Source organism: Calliphora vicina, chromosome 1 (genome assembly GCF_958450345.1).
Source record: "Calliphora vicina chromosome 1, idCalVici1.1, whole genome shotgun sequence".
NCBI classification, from domain to species: Eukaryota; Metazoa; Arthropoda; class Insecta; order Diptera; family Calliphoridae; genus Calliphora; species Calliphora vicina.
In genome coordinates, this window is record NC_088780.1 from 118,685,924 (window position 1) to 118,700,868 (window position 14,945).

Here is a 14,945-nt window from a genome sequence, read left to right on the forward strand (position 1 = left end):
AATTAATAGATTCTCACATAATCTAAATACATTGAAGTTTCTCTAAACAACCCTTTCAGGAACCAGATGAACAAATTTTTTTGAAACGATTTTGTAAATTAATGAATTTCACTGTTGATAACAATATTTTTTTAATGGAGGTGTTGATAAACCTTTATTTTCAGTAGTATTTATCATGATATAAAAAAATTACAAGGTAGTTTCATTTATATTTTTTTGACAAGAAAGGGGATTTTTTAAGTTTATTTTATTTGTAAATATTCAGTGAAGCGTTGCCACATTTAAAAAAAGGTTATAATACTCCGAGAAATTTTCAATAAAATATGGTGTAGTATGTAACAGTTCACAATACTGCAAATTATATTTAAAATAAATAAAAAACGTATTAATCTAAGACGTGTACCATTATATCACATAGGCCATGACATAAGAGCTGCCCGAAGATAGTGATACCCTTTTCAATCAGATGTTTTTAAATTTATCAGAGGAATTGTAACGTTGCCCCAATTGTTGCATCAAAAGGATTTTGTGGTCGACTTTCTTTTATAAAACTAGCCTGTGCTACAAACGTGTTACTGCAGTCTTTACTGAAACTACTTTTTTGTTGACTTTTATCTCTATTAACGTGTCCAGGATAGAGTAATATGTTTGCTCAATAGTCACGATGGAGTGTATTTTTTATATCATGGTATTTATAATAAAAGTAAATATTTTTTTAGTTTGAAAGTTGTTTATATCTACTGTAACTCGAAAAATATGTAACAGAGATCTTTAAACATAATTTTTTTTTTTCAGATATCCAAATCCATATAACAACGCCACCAGCTAGATTTGAATTTGGTGCCAAAGTGAAATGGTATATATGTAACAATGAAATATATCTGACGATTAAGGCCCTAATTTTGTAAATCACGTCACCAAGGGATATTTATGTGGAAAGCAAAAACAATTTCAAAAATTTTAAAATTTTGTTTTTGTTTTATATACAAATTCTTAAAAGAACAAACGCACCAAAATTCAAGTGTTTGAAAATGTTGTATATAAAACAAAAACAAATTTTTAAAATTTTTTAATTTTTTTTTTTGGTCTCTAAATTATGGCCTAAGTATTATTACGGGTGAAAATAAAAAAAAAATATTTATACTTTACTTGGAAAAAATAGTTTTTATTTCAATGAAAAATTAAATATTTTCAGTGAATTTATCAATTATTGGGAATTCAGCACACTAATTCTTAACAAATATTTTGTTGTTGGTCTAAAATTATTTTTTTCTTTGTTTTATTGAATATTTTGTTCATTTATGGAGCAAATAAACTCCCCTACCAATAGCTATATATATAGATGTATATAGTATAGATGTATCTTATAAGATGCTATTTGTTCCTTTCCGGAACTTATTTACATCCCTAATCCCCATTAACACGAAGTATGGTGGTGTTAACTAAGAGTTATACTGTCGTTTAAAATTATTATCGGCCAAGGGCTGTCAACTCAGCAATCACTGCTGAGTTTTTCACAATTATCTAAAATCGGTGTCAAAGTAACCGGCCTTTGGCTGGGCGGTAAGATTTTCACCTCCACTTATTGGGTTTCAATGTGGTTTTTTTCATACAAATAAATTTGAATTTGGTCAAAAACAAAAATCCCACTTTATATTAATATTAATACAGAATTTTTTATTTTTTAAATAGAACATCATGTGTGCTCTGATTTGCAATCTAATTTATCAATTTGTTTCATTTCGTTTTAAAGTTACAGCGAAAATAATATAAAATAAAAATATGTTAAAATAACTTTTAACTGAATTGCCACCTTTATTACTGCATAAAGAAAGCGGCGGAAAAATGTATATGTACTGTCTTAGAATCTGAAACACTATTGTGAACAAATATTTAAGCCCCCTTTCATTACAAATAATATCCTAGCTATTAAGTTCAAAACAATTTTTGTAAAATATATAAATAACGTTTATTTGTTAGAATTTTATTTATTTGATTTTCTTTTGCTATCATGATGTTTAGAAGATGATTTCGATTTACCTGATGTTGATGACGAGGAATGCTTCTTTGCTGAAGTTATAGATGAATTTATAGACGTCACCTTACTGCTTCCCGATGATGAACGCTCTTCCCGATGCGTCTTCGAGGAAGCTTTGCCAGCAACAACAGAATTTACTAATTGGACTTGTTCCATTTTATGATACGGGGAAGAAGAATTCGACGATGATGATGATCGCGAAGAAGTAGCCGATGATTTCGATTTTATAGAAGCAACTGAGGAGGTAGTAATTAAAGGCATTGGTTCATCCGGTATAACGACAAGTCCTGAAGCACAACTGCCGCTTAGTTTTGTTGTGGTTGTTATAGGCTTGCCAATGCAATTATCACACTGCCATGTATGTCCCTGTTCTTCAGAGGCTTCGTCATCGGTTATTGGTGGCTTGTGACACTCTTGATGATACAGAGCTCCACACTTTGAACATTCGATTAAGCGATTTGTGGCGGTAAATCTAATTTCGCCACATACGCAACAATTTAAATCACCGAATTCCTTAAGATTGGTTTCTTCTTCAGCCGTTGTCGATAGTAAACCTCCTGCACCGCTGATACCATCATCTGAATCGGCTATGGTATCTGGCGAATCCGATATTGTTTTAGCCGGCGAATGTATAAGGTTTATAACCTCCTCTGACTCAACGGGTTGTGGTGGTGGTGTAGCCGCTCTTCCTGGAAAATTTACTTCATCCTCCATTTGTTTTTTACTCAAACTATTCGTAATGGTTTTTTCCGTGCCATAGCGTTTTTTTATTTCCTCATCCAGGAGTAGACGCAATTCAGTCGCTGAATTGGCATGTGAGGAATGTAGTAGTGTTACGGCTTTTTTCAGTAATATTTCTATTTCATTGGTGGTGGACATGTTAATCTCGGCTTTTGTCTTCTAATTTGTTTTTTATTTTTAACTTAATGCAACTGGTTTTACAAAATTTGTTGAAGAAATTGGAGAATGCAAAACAAGCAATTGACAGCTGTTTAAGATTAATGTTGCCAGACTGTTAAGGCTGCAATTTTAAATTATTGTTCGAATAAAACCAATAATTTTAATAATTTGAAGAGATTTTAAATTGTTAGAATAATTCGATCATACATTTAAGATAATCTAATTATTCGAATAATAGACATTTTTAAATATTGTAAGTGTTGAGGTTTCTCTCTTCGTCAGCCATAAGTCAAGGTGCATTTATAATATAAATATAATATATGTATTAATATAAATTTTATATTAATACATATATTAATGTGCCTTGGTCATTCGTAAAGTTGTATCGTCTTATGTCACCATTAATATCATCACATATCATGACGACATGCATATCCGCACATATGGCCTCCATTGTATTTACAGTACCACGTAGATTTTATATTAATACATATATTAATGTGCCTTGGTCATTCGTAAAGTTGTATCGTCTTATGTCACCATTAATATCATCACATATCATGACGACATGCATATCCGCACATATGGCCTCCATTGTATTTACAGTACCACGTAGATTTTTGAGTTGCAAATTGAAAGCAAAATTAAATTTGCTTTCATCAACAAATTAAATATTTTTGAGTCTGATGGAAAGTCATATGTTTGGCGAAAAATAAATACGGAACTGCAACCCAAAAATGTACGTGGCACTGTAAACACGATCGAGGCCATGTCATGGTGTGGAGATGCATGTCGTCAACAGGGTGCGGGAATTTAGTATTTATTAATGACACTATGGACAAAAATGTATATTTCAACTTATTGAAAAATAATATATTGCAAAGAGCTGAGAAATTGGGTATGAGCGACGATTTAAGGTTATACCAGGACAATGACCCAAATCATACGTCGCAACTTGTACGAACATGGCTTATTTGTAACTGTCCCCACATCTTTAAAACTCCAGCTTATATCAATATTATTGAGAATTTGTGGAGTTTTCTGGAGGGAAATATTAGAAAATATTAGAAAATAATAAGCAGGACTAAAAAAATGCACTCAACATGCATGGCAGAAGATAACCACGGAATATACACAAAAACTTAAATCAGTTTTAAAACAAATGCTATATCCCACAAAATATTAGTTTTCTTTAAAATATGAATAAAATTGTTTTAATTTATTGTTTGTAACAAATTAATTTAGTAATGATGTGAGGTTATTTTTCTTAAAATTTCGTTTCTATGTTAAATATTTTTAATAAAGGAATTGTTTTTAAGTTTTTTTTTTGTAAATACAATAAATCGCCCCCTTAATGAAACAATAGTGTATAATTTTTTTGCCATTTCGAAATAATTGAGTTTAAAATTTTTGTGTTAGTAGACATCTAGAACAAAAGTAATATATCAATTGATCTTTTGACCCACTTTGTGAAAGTAGAATTTCACCATATTTTGACCACATATAGAATCAGTTACATATATAGATTCTTATTATGCAATAATAAAATAATGATGTATATGCTTATAAACTATTGTTTTTTTATTTATTGTTTTTAAACTATTATTAATATGTAAGATAATTATAAAAATATAACGAAATCTTTCATAAAAAGTCATATACACGAAATATGCTGTGAGCCACTGTAGGTCCACCGTTGTCCCAATGAAAACTTGTAAACTTCTCCGATTAAATGCCATGTTCGAGAGCATGGATGTGCAACAAAATATTAAACACATACTTTTCTGTGTACATATGTATGTATTAAAAAATCAGCCGGTAAAATGATTTTATCGTCTATGGTATTTCTCTAACTCTAGCAACAAAATATATGTTGGTCAATGTATTTTGTTGTTGTATCAGACATGATTTGTTGTATTTTATAGGCCTGTCATAGAGTTCCATTCCGATCGAAAGTGGAGTTAATTCCGAATTTCGCTTCTTCAGCAAAAGTAAAACGAAAATTTCTTTCGGAATGAAAACACTTTTAGTTTTCAAAGTGGAATTGATATTTGTTTGTAATTATTTATTTTTGCAAAAAATCGATGTACAGTGGTCATATCTACTAGGGTATTCAATCGATTAACCGTTAATCGGTTAACCGATTAATTTTGGACGGTTAACTGTTCGAATAATTTAAAATTGCCGATTTTCAAATAAACCGATTTATTTGTGTCGATTAACCGAAATTCCTTTTTTTGCACTTTAACATATTTTTTTGTATTTATTTTTCCGTTTCAATTCAAATTAAAATTAAAATGTTATATTTTTTCGAACATCCAAGAACTATGTTTAGTGAGTATATCAACTGATATAACATTGTTTGTATTTACATGTATAGACGAAACTTTTTTTGAAACGAGTCTGTGATCAGAACTTAACGAAACTATTCAAAATCTAAAACAGTCCAAAAAGTACTCCAATGGTATACAAAGAATTTTATATGCTTAGAAAAAACTAAAAAAAGAACTGATATATTGGATATTCTTTATCATGCGATTCGATTTCTTCAACATCTGCAATCAACGAGAGAGTTGTTTCCAAGTCAAGTTTTATTAAATCTAAAGAAAAAATCATTTAAAAGGAAAACATTTAAATTATATTCTTTTTTAAAAGACTATATTAGATCTCACTAAAATCCTAAAAAAACTCATATGCGTATACAAAAAGGATCTCAGATAAGATATTGCTATTATTATTTGGTTGAATTGTAATGTTTTGTTTGTTTTTTATGTTTTTGTACACAAAATTCGTGGTTGTATTTTCAATTTAAAATTAAAATAGAAATTATTCAGTTAATCGAATAAATTTAAAGTAACCGATTATTAACCGAATAAATCTACACCCCGATTAATTATTTGCTCGATTAACCGATTAAACCATAAACACGATTAATTGAATACCCTAATATCTACCCACTGTAAAAATCTTACATCATTTTCTTTATACTTTCGCCAAACTTTCATTGTAATGTATTAAAAAAAAGTTTATTCCATCTACTGTACATTTTTAAATTTTGAGTTGACTCTCTTTAGAGGAACCAGTGCGATATGTCGTTAAAAGGTTTTTCATAGGCAATTTTGGCCCTATTGGATAACATCATATTCTAAACGATATACATACATATTTTGACTTTTTATCATAAAATGAAGCTTTTAGATTTTTAATTTTTTAATGACTTTCTAGTACAATTCAAGAATTGACTTTTATTTACCTTTAGATAACAGTTTTGTTCATAGAATTGTAGGCTACTGTTACTGTTTTAGTGTTATCGAACTTAAATAAAACTATAATATTTAAACAAAATATCGTAAACTCAAACATAAAATTTATTTGTTTATCGATAGATGTATGTTATAAAACAACGAATACAAAACAAATGAATTTATATCGGCAGAATATATCAATACAATTTACATCAAAACTTTGAACAAAAAAATTAGTTTTCGATAGTATGTTTAACAAAAAATTTTCAAAACTGCCTTAACTGCGCTTTAAGGAATGTATTTAAGTTTTAAACAATAAATTAAGATTTATAATATGACGAATTAATACGACAAATATATAAACTCAAGACCTTAAATAAATACATATATAAACCCTAAATTCTGCAGAGAGTAAAAATTAAACAAAAATACTTGTATGTAATAATTAAATTATATAGAACTATCGAAACAAAATGCTCACCACCATTTACAAGTCAATATCATTTCAAAATCGTTTATTTTAAAGTTCTGTGTAACTAAATTCGAATTCAAAATCAATTTCATAGTAGTTCGATTTATTTACGTAGAATATCTGTTATTATAAATATGTATGTAGTTTGATTCGAAAAATATGTTCATTGCATAAATGGAAAAACAAGTAGTGTTAAATTTTTAATGACTTTTGTTATTCGGAAACGCGGGTTTCAGTTATAAATGGATTGTTTCCAATTTGTTTTATATCAAATGGTCAACATAAAAAAACTAGTAAAAAATGTAATAAAGTCTAAACTTCAAAGTGAAAAATGTATAAAAAAATAATATATTAAAAATCAATGACCAAAAATTTGTTATCGTGTAGAACAAAATATTTGTAATCTATTTTCTTTGTATTTTTAAAATTAGAATTTATTGAGCTTGATGTAAGTTTTATAAAAAAAAATTACCTCAAGCTCAATAAATTATAATTTTAAAAAGAACAAAGAATAATTACTGAAAGATTCAATATATCGACTAGCTCTTCTGTTTTCGTGGCAATGCATAGCGATCCTAAGGTGTCTTTCGAATTCTACGCGATTTTTTGACAGTCACTGCCGGCGTACGAGGACTATCAGAGCCATCATCAGCACTGCCAACTTTACGTACTTTTACTCTAGTAACGGGAGTGGAATTTGTAGAAGTGGAATTTGTAGAAGTGTGCTTTGCCGAAGGGGTGCTTCTGCTGGAGGAATTTTGAATTTCCTGTGAGGGCTGTAAAGGTTTCTTTTTGCGTTTAACATTAACTATAACATTCGCATCCATACTAACATCGAGTTCAAAGTTAAATTCATAGGTTTTGGCGGGCTTCCTATTGGGCGTTACACGATCATTGATTACAGTTTTGCCTGAACGTGTCGAGGACATTGTTACAGCTGGAGACATACGTATATTGGCTTTGGCATTTAGTGGTGTGTGACGGGGTTTTGTGGCGGATGAAGTAAGCGATGTTGTTTTGAGTGGTGTATTTTGTTTTAATGGTGAGATATTTGTTCGTGTGGGGGATTTTGTGGCATTGAGTTTGGTGCGTTTAGACGGCGAAGGTGATGATTCTGAATTAGATGAATTATCATTTTTGGTTCTCTTAAGTGAAGTGTTGGCCAAAACTCTTTGTTTGGGTGTTAGTTTCACTGACGTTTTTAGAGGTCTTTTGGTTTCCTTTTTAATTGGCTTTTTATTATTGAGAAATACAACATCGTCATCATCGCTGGCATTTATTATTTCGTCTTCTGATTCTTTTCCAGACTCTGCTTCTGATGCAGAAACCTCTTTTTTGATTTTTTTCTTCGCGGCCACTTTAGCCGGCTTGCTAGTCGAGGGAGAGCTTGTTCCCGCTTTTAGTTTAAAATCAAGATCACCAGTTAACGGCACCTTTAAGGTTTTTAGAGCTGCGGAAAATATTTTTCTGCATTTTTCATAATCTGGTTTTTCATTGTATTCCATTTTTGCCACATACTTGAAGAATTCAGTCAGAGCGGTGGGAGCACTTTTAGGAAAAAGTTTTTTTAGATTTGCCGCGACATCTGACATGAAATTTTCTTTAGCATTTTGTACCTTTACTGGTGCTGTCAACAGTTTATCTTTTACCCAAGGCAAATCAATGCCCAACCATTCGATTAAATTATAACCCAAAATTTCTAAATCAGCTCTCATGGTGGGCACTCCGAAATGAGCATCACGTGATGTATACTCTATGGTGCCATTATGCATTTTCTTTGGATCGGGTTTGAAATCTTTGGTTGTATAGTGTGATGCCAAGCCAAAATCGACAAGGTATGCTTGATGCTGTTGTTGTTTTCCATATCCCAATAATATGTTGGCAGCCTTAAGATCAGCATGAACATAGCCGCAACTGTGTATAAACTCGTAAACATCCATCATTTGCAAAGCTAAACGGTAACAAGTACCTTCCGGCAGTCGGCGACCATTGGCGATAAAATGTTTGGCCACATCACTTCCATAGCGTGGCATTACAATAAAACGATGTTTAATACCATTTATATCCGCTGAACCATTGCCAATCATATAAGGCATACCCAAACTCTTGAGACCATGCTCCTTTTGAAATTTGCATATATCATCTAATCTGGCATTACGCATATAGAAATGCATTTCAACAAAAAGTGGGCCATTATCATGTGGTTCCTAATTAGGAAATCAAAGAAATACGTACAATGAATAAACTCAAAAAAAAAATAAAAATTCTCTCAACTTACGCATTTCACAACATAGTCATATTTATTGTCTGCCTTCCTGGAGGCTGAATATATTTCTCCAAAACCTCCAGTACCTATAGATGGTCCTATTTTCCATTCAGTTTTCATCAGATCTCTTAAAATTGTACCTTCTTTGATTTTTTCGGGCATATTATACAGTTTAGATTTTTTAGCGGCTGCCTTTTTGGCGCCTCCAGCTGCACCGCCACCGGCTACATTTCTTTTTGCTGTAACTTTTGGCATTTAGTTGTTAAGCAATTACTTGATGCTTTGTGTAATATAGCTAAAATATTTTGATAAGACAGTATGATTTCACCGACGCTATATATTTTAAGTCTATTTACGCATTGGGTGTGTATTTTTTGTGGAACAATATTTGTCGTTTTCTGTTTTTAAACTTGTTTTGATATTTTTTTCTGCAACATGATGTCACAGTGTTGCATTTAATTTAGCATTCGTTAAGTTTGATTGTTTTCACAACATACATAAATTTAGTATCACTGGTACCATGTACTAGCCTGCCAGAGTATTGATAATTTTATACAAACCCATTAATAATTAATTTAAAATCTAGTAGGGAATGTAAGAAATGATAAAATCACAATTTATTGTTGGTGTTTTGTATAAGTTTTGATATTTTTACCAGAGATCGAAAATAACTCGTCCATATACCAAAAAACCCAAATTGTGATTTATATTTTTGTGATAAAAATAAATCACTGAAAATAACAGTTATAAAATGATTTTTATTTAAAAGGTTTGGTATGACCTTTATTCGTTTTTGTTGTTTTTTAATGGTTTGGTGTGAGATAAACAATTCATTTGTTCTTGTTCTTAATAACTGTTACTTTCTCTTTTATTTACATACAATAACATATTATTAGTAATTTTTAACAAATTATGGAAATAATATGATAAGTATGAAGTAATGAAGTCTGAGTAACAGAAATGAGAATTTTTTTTAAATTGTTATTAATCTTTTGATAAGTTTTATATATTTAAGCGTTGATTTGCATCAAATGCATTTATGCGATTTATTTTTCATGTTCGCAAATAAAAGTCACAAACTGACCTTTACGAAAAAAATAAATAATAAATCACTCATCCAGATTATTTGTGTTTGTTTCTTTTCTGTTTCTCTCAACCCCAAACCTAAAATGTTCTCGAATAAATCACTCTCTCAATGATATATCACAAAAAATTATTTTTAAATGGCTGCGAATGAGAATTTACCATTGAAATGAAAGTGAACCCGTTATTTTCGGTCTCTGATAATATCTTCAGATTTTCTAAAGCCTTTTGGAAAAGTTGAAATGCACATATGAACTAGCTTAACCCTAGAACTAGATATCCCACTCGCATCCCACTAAGCGACCAAATAGGTCTTCAAGGAAAATATCTAAGCTTTGTTTTAAGAAAAATGGCCCATTTTAAAAAAAGTCAAAAAAGTTTTTGATTTTGGAAAAAAATATTAAAATTTTTTTATTTTTTTTTTCGAAAGATTGAAGAAAGAGCTATCTAAGCTATTTGGGAAACATTTTGCTAAGAACAATAGGTAATAAGATACATGGATAAGAAAAAACACCTGTTTGGCCAAAATGTCAAATTTTGACCCCCTCTAATTCAGAGAGTTTTACACATGCAAGTAACAGAACACATTTATACGTTTGCACTAATTAGTGCATTTATTTTCTTTCGTTAAACATACAGTCGCAATATCACTTTCGAGCCTTTGCAAAGACAAAATATATTTTTTTTTGGTTTCTAAGCATCAGAAAAAAGTACTTTGCTAAAAACAAGATCACAGTATCATTAACAAATCGTTGGCGTCAATTTAGCGAAGTTTTTTTTGTAAAACGAACCTTCGAGAAATTTTGAAGCATAGATAATTTCTCGAACATTTTTGTTTCGAAATTTTATTGAAAAAAACGTATTATCGACAAATTATCGAGGATTCAAATTTTTTGAAATTTTCGTTGTTTTCTCGAACACTTCTATTTCGAAATTTCTTCATTTTAGTGAATAATCTTTATTTTCGAAACTCAGGTCGGGTGGGAACACAATCTATGCATGTGTAAATTAACACAATTGTGTTAGTGCAAAAATATGAATGTGTTGAGTTTTTGCAACTGTTACTTGCATGTGTAAACGCTACGTAAGGTATTTATAGACGGCAGTACTGAGTATTAACACTTTTCAAATTTAAAATATTATTGAAATCATTCGGTATTTAAAAAAATCGTTTCAAAAAAATTATTTATTGTTTACACGATAGTATTACAAATATTTTATTTCTTTGTTGATTGATATTTTTCTGAAAACTTTATTTTTATTTTATATTTTCTTGACATTTTTGTTTGCCTTATTTGTATTTAAAAATACATACCCGACACATATGAAAATACTAAGTTTTTTGAATTGTTTTAAACAAATTTTATCAAATCAAAAAATTCATATTTATTACGTTCCAAATCAAAATTAAATATATAATTCATATAATATTCATTGATCTGGCATCACTTAACTTAACGATTAATTCTCAGTAATGCCAAGTTTATTAATCATCGGCGGCCATTACTTATTTTTACTTTATTTGCATTTTCCGCGTCTCTCTATCGACATTCGTAAAAAGAAATTCGTATCGTTCGGTAGTGAAGAAAAATATTTTTGTTTCGAAAAAAATCACAAAAAGCCAAGAATATATAAGCAAATATTCATTCCAAATATTAAAGATTAAAAAAAGCATTTCTAAGATATAATAAAAATGGTAAAGTTTATAATATATTTGTTCGTATTTTGGAAATATATGAACAAAAAGCAAAAGAAAATGTCATTGTGAATGAGGCCAATAATTACTTGGTCGAAATGTTGGGAGCGTGCGTGCGTGTAAATCTAAAGAAAATGGAATATGTTGAGAAAAGATATATGATGAAATGAAAATGGAGACATCAAAATACTTGTTTAAACAAAAGAATATTTTATAGTATGGAATAATGCGAGTAAAGTTATAATTAAAATACTCTTTATAGTGTTTATAACCTCACTTTTTATGTTTGAAAAAGAAAAATAATGCCAGACGACGTTGCCACAATGATATTTTGCTATTGCTTCGTTTTGATTTCATGAAAGACTTGTGAAATAATTATTTTTGTTTGTTTATTATATTAAAGGCTGGTGGTAAAGCAGGTAAAGATTCAGGAAAAGCAAAAGCCAAAGCAGTTTCACGCTCCGCCAGAGCTGGTCTTCAGGTGAGTTATAAAATAAAGCAACCTACCCAAACATTGCGCTGAACACACAGATAACATCTCAAGCAATGAAACTTTCCCGCCTTTTTCATAATTTCATACATAGTGTTGTCTTTAGTAACAGGGTGATTTTTCTTGTTGATGCAATTTTTTAATTATAAAATAAACTAATAGTGAATATTTTCTTTTATATAGTTTCCTGTGGGTCGTATTCATCGTCATTTAAAAAGTCGCACTACTTCCCATGGTCGTGTTGGTGCCACAGCTGCCGTTTATTCAGCTGCTATTTTGGAATACCTCACTGCTGAAGTAAGTAAACTTAATTTTTATTATTGTTTTCTACTTTTCATATAATGTTGATTAATTTTAAGCATTTCATACATTTTGAAAACAATCTGGCAGTAAATGTATATATATATACGGTGTACATATTTTTGTATGTACGTCTTTACGCGCCAAATGATTTTCTTATTGTATTGCTTTCTCGTTCACCCTTATTGAAGTGTATGATTTTTATATTCAACATAATACCCATGCATTGTTTTAAATGTTTGTAGTTTTATTGTGTTTGTTTTCGTTGTTGTATGTGCTGTACTAAATACTGTTTTATGTTGGTCCTTATGTTTAGGGCCTATCTACTAAATTATTTTCTTAGTTTCTTTTGGGGCGTCATTTGCCCGCCATTTTTAATAGATGTTATTTTGTACTTGTTTGTTTTCTCCTTTGAAACAAGAGTTGCCATTCTTTTCAAGCGGAAATAAATTTAATCGATTTATATGTTTATTGTAATTTGTTAATAAAAACAAAATACCTGTATAAAAGTAAATTAATGATATTGAATATTTAAAGCAATAGAATTGAACTATTTCATCTTTTATAGTGGCTGCATAACTTGTAACTTTTAGTGGTAATACGGAGGAAAATATATTTTTAGAATTTTAAACTATTTTTGTTGTAAATTTTAATAGCCAGTAAATATTTCTTAAGGTAGGGTCACACATGACAAATATTTGACGAAAAAGACGTAACCACTAAATAAAATACCTTTGAATTTTTTTTATTTTAAAAACTTATTTTACTTAAGATGATGCAAAACAAAACATTTAGTTTTATTTTATTTGATTGTGTTTGATCTTACAAATCACTTGTAAGGCTAAACACGTCAAAAAAAATTGTGCTAAAAAAGTGGTTACGCTTTTTTGAGCAAATATTTGCCATATGTGACCCACCTTTAGTTTGAAAAATCTCTCCTAAGATCAGCAAACTATTCTTTACATCTACATACCTACTATAAATATTTATTATGATATGAGCCCAATTTCCAACACCTTCATTTATATTATAACTCATATAACAAAATTTCAAACAAAAAATTATTATTAACATATTTCTTATATAATTTTTCTTCACAGGTACTTGAATTAGCTGGTAATGCTTCCAAAGATTTAAAAGTTAAACGTATCACACCCCGTCATTTGCAATTAGCCATTCGTGGTGACGAAGAGTTGGATAGTCTTATTAAGGCCACTATTGCCGGTGGTGGTGTCATTCCACACATTCACAAATCTCTGATTGGCAAGAAAGAAGATAACGTACAAGACCCGCAAAGAAAAAATACTGTCATTCTTTCGCAAGGGTATTAATTTTAATAAATTTAATATACATTTTTTTTTAATTTCTAATAATAATTATATAAAACATAAACATAAAATAATAAATTTTATAAAACATTTTTTTTTTCATTATATTTTAAAAACGACTACACAACCCAATATACAACCGGTAATAAGTAATGATTTTCGTAAATTTCCCTCTATTTTTTCTTTTGTTTATTACACAACACTACGCTCCATTAACCTTTTTCGCATTCATTTATTAAACGTTTTATTATTAAAATTTGTTTTTTTCTTTCAATCTAAGGAAGGAGTTTTGATTATTTTTACTTCAATTTAATATTAAATTTAAATGAAACTGTTTTGCAAAGAACCCAAGTAAAAATAAATTAACACAAGTATATACATATTTAATATAAAAATAAATTGAAAACATTTAAAAAATAAATACAAAATTTAGATAAAACTGTGTTTCATTAGAATCGAAGTTTTCGTTAGATTTTTGGACACGTTACTTTTTATTTGGACAGATTAGTGCTGAAATTATTCAGCCCAATTATGAATAAAAAATTCCCCGGGAGTTTGTTCCCCTAATTATAATTTATATTTTAACATACTGCCAAGTCAGTAATATTTACTGCTTAGAAACGGAGAGTTTTTATAAATAAGAGTGTCTTACGAAATGGCGAAAAGGAAATTTTTATCGGATAGTGAGAAAAAATACTCAGTACAAGTACAGAATGTGATGAAGTATGTAAACATTACAATTTTGATGAGGAACTTGTAGACAACATAGAAACAATTCTTGAAACTCCAGCAACATTGTGAGCTAGAGAGAATAAAAGTCGCCAAAATGTGTTAAATAATTTCTGTTAAAAAGGGTAATGTAAATCCCTTGATTAAAATTGAACAAATTGTTGAACGTTTATCAAAAAAATTAAAACGAAAATATGAGGCTTATCACCAGAATAATAAAAATAAATTTATTTTAAGGGTAATGTAAATCCCTTGATTAAAATTGGAACCGCTGCCTAGAAGACAAATTGTTGAACGTTTATCAAAAAATTAAAACGAAAATATGAGTAAAAAAAATAAATTTATTTTATCATCTATGTATGGTGCGTGTCACCCGCAATTTGTTAAAAAAAGGAAAA

General features: G+C 29.5%; 3 protein-coding genes across 3 annotated transcripts; 1 reads left to right on the forward strand and 2 right to left on the reverse strand.

Annotated features, from left to right (window-relative positions):
* Positions 1-1,944: 1,944 nt before the first annotated feature.
* IntS12 (Integrator 12) lies at positions 1,945-2,985 on the reverse strand. The gene has a single exon (XM_065506475.1). The coding sequence runs from the start codon at positions 2,915-2,917 to the stop codon at positions 1,985-1,987; it is 933 nt and encodes a 310-aa protein (XP_065362547.1). The 5' UTR covers positions 2,918-2,985; the 3' UTR covers positions 1,945-1,984.
* Positions 2,986-6,272: 3,287 nt separating this feature from the next.
* Positions 6,273-9,341, reverse strand: ball (ballchen). The gene is made up of 2 exons (XM_065515624.1): positions 8,934-9,341; positions 6,273-8,862 (listed from the first exon to the last, which is right to left on the reverse strand). Exons 1-2 carry the CDS (start codon positions 9,174-9,176, stop codon positions 7,231-7,233), a joined length of 1,875 nt encoding a protein of 624 aa, XP_065371696.1. The 5' UTR covers positions 9,177-9,341; the 3' UTR covers positions 6,273-7,230.
* A 2,194-nt stretch (positions 9,342-11,535) lies between these two features.
* LOC135956040 (histone H2A.v) lies at positions 11,536-13,910 on the forward strand. The gene is made up of 4 exons (XM_065506519.1): positions 11,536-11,700; positions 12,104-12,181; positions 12,374-12,487; positions 13,591-13,910. The coding sequence occupies exons 1-4, from the start codon at positions 11,698-11,700 to the stop codon at positions 13,819-13,821; spliced, it is 426 nt and encodes a 141-aa protein (XP_065362591.1). The 5' UTR covers positions 11,536-11,697; the 3' UTR covers positions 13,822-13,910.
* Positions 13,911-14,945: the final 1,035 nt, after the last annotated feature.